The 6,000-nt window shown below is 49.7% G+C and overlaps 1 protein-coding gene across 1 annotated transcript; it reads right to left on the reverse strand.

Moving 5' to 3' along the window:
- Positions 1–2,993: 2,993 nt before the first annotated feature.
- On the reverse strand, positions 2,994–5,374 carry RD3 (retinal degeneration 3). Its single transcript, XM_006907881.1, has 2 exons — positions 5,079–5,374; positions 2,994–3,291 (listed from the first exon to the last, which is right to left on the reverse strand). Exons 1-2 carry the CDS (start codon positions 5,372–5,374, stop codon positions 2,994–2,996), a joined length of 594 nt encoding a protein of 197 aa, XP_006907943.1.
- Between the last annotated feature and the right edge of the window lie 626 nt (positions 5,375–6,000).

Raw genomic sequence — 6,000 nt, forward strand, 5'->3', positions numbered from 1 at the left:
AAGTTATTTTGATACATTTTAGTGTTTTGTTTCTAAGTGGCAGGAAAAAGAAGGTTTTAGGTGTCTATTTGCAAACATGGTACAGAAAATAAAACACATGAATGTGGACAATATTTTAATCAAATGAAAAGTCAAATTAGATATATTGTCTTTATTTTTAACATTTTTAACATTTAAGGTATTAGAGAATTTTGGGTGCTATTAAATAATTTTAATAATATGTTAATATTATATTATGTATAATATTATTAATATTATAATAGAACATAACAAGGATTTCAGTAAAGAGCATCCTTGTCCTAATTTGCAGAATTGTTATTATTTGTGTGGTCATTAATTTAAGAAATTAATTTAAGAAATAAACTGCAAAAATCATTTGTCAGGAATAGAGAAATTTGAATATGGACTGAATATTAGATGACATTGAGGAATTACTGTTAATTTCACTGAGAGTGATAGTATTGCATTGTACTGATAGAGGAAAGCTCCTTATTTGCTGTGCATACTGACATATTCAGGGTGAAATGTCATGATGACAGATATATTTTTAATATTTCACACAAAACAATGGGTAAAACGAATACAGCAAAATGTTAATAACTATTAAACCCTGGTGATAACATGGGGGATCCTTACACCCTTCCCTCTATTTTTCTGTGTTTGAAAATGTTCATAGGTTAAAAAAAAAAAAAGAAATAAAATGCACCCACTGAGTGATCTGACCCCCATTGGCTCCCTCTAGTGGGTAGTGGCATGAGCCGCGTGCAAGCAGAAGGCCCTTCAGGTCTTGAGCAAGCTCAACCCGTCCCTTCCTACTGCCATTCATTAGCTGCTATCACACACTCACAAGGAGCCTCAAAACTGTTTTGTTCTCTTATTTGTTATTGAGTTTTTAAGCTAGAAATTGAGGCAGACGTCGTTATTCTCTTTAACAACCTGAATCCAGGGGAGCAACTTCTTACAGGTTCGAGTGCCACCAGTTGAGATTCGCTGCAGTGGGACAACCAACGTCTGAGACTGGTGGGTTCTGTCTGCCTTGACCAAGGTGGGCAGGGGAGGCTTTCATGGGCAGGCAGCCAGTTACTTCAACTTAAAAAAAAAAACAAAAACCCATGACATTGGGAGTCTCGGGTCTTCCTTTTCTTTGGAGAGAATAAGAAGGAAAACAGTAGACATTCCCTTCACTGACCTCCTCGAAACACGCCGCCTCCTCCCCCCATACACCGAGGTTGACCCTGACACATGCTAGCCCACATCCAGAGCACCCAGAAAGCTCACGGCTAATAGACCCTTTTCCAACGCACCCCCAACACTTCTGCCCCTACCAACTGAGTTGTCTGTTTACCAAGGATCACTTGTTTGTTTAAAAATTTGTTTATGCCAGTTGTTATTATCGTTACGATGAAAGTACACACAAGCGAATAAAACTCCCATCACACAACCCATGCATGTCACAAAAAATAACAGTTTGGACCTACGTTAAAAGTTTGGCAATTGAATGAACTTTTTATTGTCTTAACATAAGATATTTAAGGTATATGTTTTTATTGAAGTCATTCTCAACTTTTACCAATTATTTGAATAAGCCAATTGACTCGATCTTGACAGTGATTGATGAGAGGTTTTCTACTATCTTATGATTCTCTGTCTAGATTTGAGTGAAAATAACCCAAAATCAGATCATTAAAAATATTTTTTCACTGAGCTTGCTCATGGAATGTGTAGACTTTCCCCTTGCTGACTTATCTCCTCCTGGCATTTTATTTACATTAATATTAAGATCCACTTGCATTTTCTGAGTGTGCATGGGTAGTTGGGAGCAGACACTTTCCCCACCCATCCCCCATCCCCTACTTCAGCCTGGAGTGTGTAAGGAGGCCACCTGGCCTTCCAGAGTCACCACAGGTGATCCACACATTGGAGAAGCCACATGGCCATCATCAAGGTCTGTGTTAGAAACAGAAGGACAGTGAGCCTATAGGGAGGTTCTTCTAGAACATTTCACTTAGATGCCTCTAAGTGTTAGGGCTTTGGGCATCACTTTCCTTGGGGAAAGCCAAGGAAAGGGACCCTGGAATCAGAGACCTCGGCTCCTCAGAGCAGTGAGTTGGAAGGCCTTGAAGCTTTGTCTCTGGAAGGAGCTACTGGAGACCGGCCACTTCCCAGGTGACTTTGTGGGGTGGGATGACGGCAACCTACCTCCACACCCAGTGACCTTTCTTGGAGAGGAGCTTAGACCCCGCACCAATGCCAAGGTAAGAGATGGGTCAGATGATAGGCAGGTGCCTCCAAAGCCCTTGGACCTATCCCATCACAGCCCAAGACTCAAGGACTCAGGGACAGAGACTGTGTAACAGGAACGCCCTCCCTGCCCATGGGTACCTGAGTGCGGTGTAAGGTGGAAGGAGCCTGGCCCTCTCTGAGCCTGTTTCCTTACTCACTAGTCATGGACCTAGCCTTCTCCGTGGTCCCTTCCCGCTCTGCTCGCCCATGAGGCCGTGACTCACCTGCAGTGGTGAGACCAGCCAGTCACCAGCAGAGAATGGACACCACCCAACAGGTCCCTCATCTTTTACCCAGGAGATGGGGTGAATGTGACAACCCTGAAGTTGGGATGAGAACTCAGGTCTTGGCAAAAAGGCAGAGCAACTCTTCCCACTCCGGGCAGAAGCAGAGCACAGGGATGGGCTGCTTTCTGTCTGCCAAGACCCCGAATCTCTGCGGGGCAGGAAGGGGCTGTTCTGGTCGGTGGGCGCAGGGGAGGCAGAGCCCCCACCGCCTCGATGCAGCTCCCAGCCCTGACTCTGGGCCTTGTGGTCAGTGGGAGAGTGTGGGCGGGGAGAGGTCGCACCATCTTTCAGGAGTGTCTAAAGATGGGGCCCGATTTGGACCCCTTGTCGGGGGCAGGTGGGGAGGTTCCAGGACCGGGGGATGGTCACAGTCCTCTCATGACCTCCCACAGGTGGCTCTGCCCCTGGGCAGGGGAGGGCGGGTCAGTCCTCTTTGAGCGCCCGGAACTCGGGCATGCTCCAGGTCCGGGGCGGCGGCCGAGTGTCCCGCTCCACGTCCTCCGAGATGGTCCGGATGTCGCTGGCGAAGGGGGAGATGCGAGCGCGCGTCTTGAAGGTGGTTAAAGCCAGGCTGCCGCGAGGCCGCAGGCTCCACTGGCGGGTCAGCTTGTGGGCCTCCTGCTCCTGCTTCATCCTCTCCAGGACTTCCTGCAGCACCGAGCGGAAGAGCTGGGCCACCTCGTGCACCTGCGGCTCCTGCTCGGCCATCAGCTGCCGGAACCTGGGAGCGCAGGACGCGAGGGCCGTCACCTGGATGGCTCGTGGCCCACCTCCGAGGCTTCTGTGTGCACCTTCCAATGTCAGTTTCCACGTCCTCCACTTCCCCACTTCACCTGAAGTGAATCAGGAGCCCTCCACCTTCCTATTGCTTCAGCCCATCTCGAGTTCGAATTCCAGCTCCGCCTCTATAAGCCTCAGCTTCCTCATCTGTAAACTGGGATCACGGCCACCTTTCCGTGAGGTTTAACGAGCTAACATATGCAAAGATGCTGGCACTTACCTGGGATTATTCATGCAGGCGCAGTGAGGGAGCCCCCTGCTACCACCTCCCACTGCTGCGAGGCTGTCTGGCTGACCCTCGCCCACTCTTCTCCACCCACTGGCCTGAGTGGTCTCTCTGAAATGTATATATGATTTGGTCGCTGCCCTGTGATGTTCCTTCCATAGCCCCCGCCACCTTCTAGGCGAGGGTGAACTGTTTGGTCTTGTACTTCCACTGTCTGCACTCCGGCTGGGAAGGTCACATGTGGTCGTCATAGCCCCAGGTTCTCCTGGCTCCTGGCTCCCCTGTGAGCTTTCCCAAGCTGGTTCCTCTGCCTAAAATGTCTTTGCTAGAGCTCAAGAATAAGCAGTAGTTAGCAAGTCCATTTACTACACGAGTCCCTCCCCCATACGGAGAGTCAGGACTTCTCAAACTTCTCCACAGTGACATGAGGCAGAAAATGTGACAGGACAATCATTACCATGTGTGTCCTCAGCCTCCCCGCCATGTCTGAAGTGTGGTGTGCCAGCCTGGATTCTTTCACCTGCACACGCATGACTCACCCACCCCTGTCTCCAGGGTTCCCTGGAACTAGATCCGTTTGTGGGGGGCAGGGAGATTTCCACCATACAGACTGAGAGAAATGGGGGAGGGTAAGATTCTCAGCCTGGAGGAGGAAAGAGGGACTGGGGATCAGAAGACTACCCAATCCAAAGGAGTGGCGAGGACCGGAGAAGGAGGAGTTTTTTAAGGAGAATTTCAAAGAAAAACGGTACAATAGATATGAACATTGATCAAAGAGACGTGTGAAGGAAGATTTGGGGAGGCTAACAGGGGTTTTAAGGTGTTTTACTATGGATCTGTATTTCTTTATAATGTATTTTGAGAAATACAGATGAAGAACTTGTGTTATCTTTGAGTGAAGTTATTTTTGGTTGTTGGACTACGCTTCTGACTTCGGCGTGGATCCAGCTGAGAGTGGACTGTGCAGGCCACAGCTTTAGTAAGGTTATACTTATGTTCGGGAATATCATTGTCCCCAGGCTTCTAATGTTCAGTGCCCCAGGACTCTGAACCCTTCACACACACACACACACACACACACACACACACACACCCCTGTTAGGCAAGCTAATGTGAAATAAGATCATGGTTATCTGGGAAAACCTCTCTAAGAAGGTAGCATAGAAGATGAAATGATGAAGGAGAAAGCTAGTTACATTAAAATCCAGGATAATAACAATCTGGACTTGGAGATCAGAAGGCTCAAAGGCCTGGGGTGCTCTCCTCCCTAAACTCGTGTGCCTCCAGGAGCCACCCGCTTCCTCCCCTGCGCCCCCAGCCCGGCCTAGTGCACCATGGCCTCGTTCAGATTCCTCCTCCTGCCTTGTTCCTTCTGACAGATGACCAGGTCATCCAGGCCCCCTGGCTCCAGTCCTGGTAACCTCGGGTCCCACCATTGCAGCCACTCTCCCCCTGGAACCTGCAGCCCAACAGCGGGGCCCTGTGCCAATGCCAGGCGTTACCTGAGGATGGCTGGCCCACAGTAGGAAGGGTGGATCTTGGCACAGACGTCCTCCAGCTGCAGCCGCTCACCAGGGCTGAGGTCATAGGTGGGCCGGGGCGTGCTGGCCAGCCAACTGTAGTCCACTCCGGTACAGATCTTCCTGACCGCGTTGCTGCGGTCCCGCTGCTGCCTCTCGGCCTCTCGCATCTGCCCCACCAGCTCCATCATGAGTGTCTCCAGCACCATCTCAGCTGGGCTCCGGGATGACAGCCGTGGAGAGGCCTCGGTCCACCGGAGCCACGGGATGAGGGACATGGCCCCGCCAGGCCCTGCTGAGACAGGGCAGAGTGCGTGGGTCTTCCTTGGGCTCTTCTGTCAGTTAGGATGGGCAAAACCAGGGAGAGGGAGAAGAGCTGGGCCCCCTGAGTGAGAAGCCCTGCTCCGTCCTCAGAGCTGGGCGGCCTCGAGTAAGTCGCTTAACCTCTCTGAGCAATCATTTCTAATTCTGGAAGACAAGATGGGGTTGTGAGAAACAGTTGTGAATAAGCTTGGGGTGCACCACATAAAAGTAAGATACTCTCGTGGTGATAACAACCCCTAAAGCACCCAAATGATTAAGCCCAGAGAAGCTGCCTTCTGAATTCCTACTAACTTCAAATAAAGCAGGAAGCATACTGTGTATGTGCTCGGCCATACCAGGACTGGAGCCAGAGGGCCTGTGTATGTGCTCAGCCATACACAGTATGCTTCCTTCTTTATTTGAAGTTAGTAGGAATTCAGAAGGCAGCTTTTACCCTGTGGCGTAAAGGGGAGAAAAATGCAGACAGACAGGACAGATGCCTACATCCCATGTCAGCCTAACAGGGAAATACCCTAAGTTTCTAAATGCTCCCAGCCTATTGCAGAAGGAAGCTTACAATTGTATGGGGTTGACATCATCC

The sequence above is a fragment of the Pteropus alecto genome, unplaced genomic scaffold (genome assembly GCF_000325575.1).
Source record: "Pteropus alecto unplaced genomic scaffold, ASM32557v1 scaffold101, whole genome shotgun sequence".
Taxonomy (NCBI): domain Eukaryota; kingdom Metazoa; phylum Chordata; class Mammalia; order Chiroptera; family Pteropodidae; genus Pteropus; species Pteropus alecto.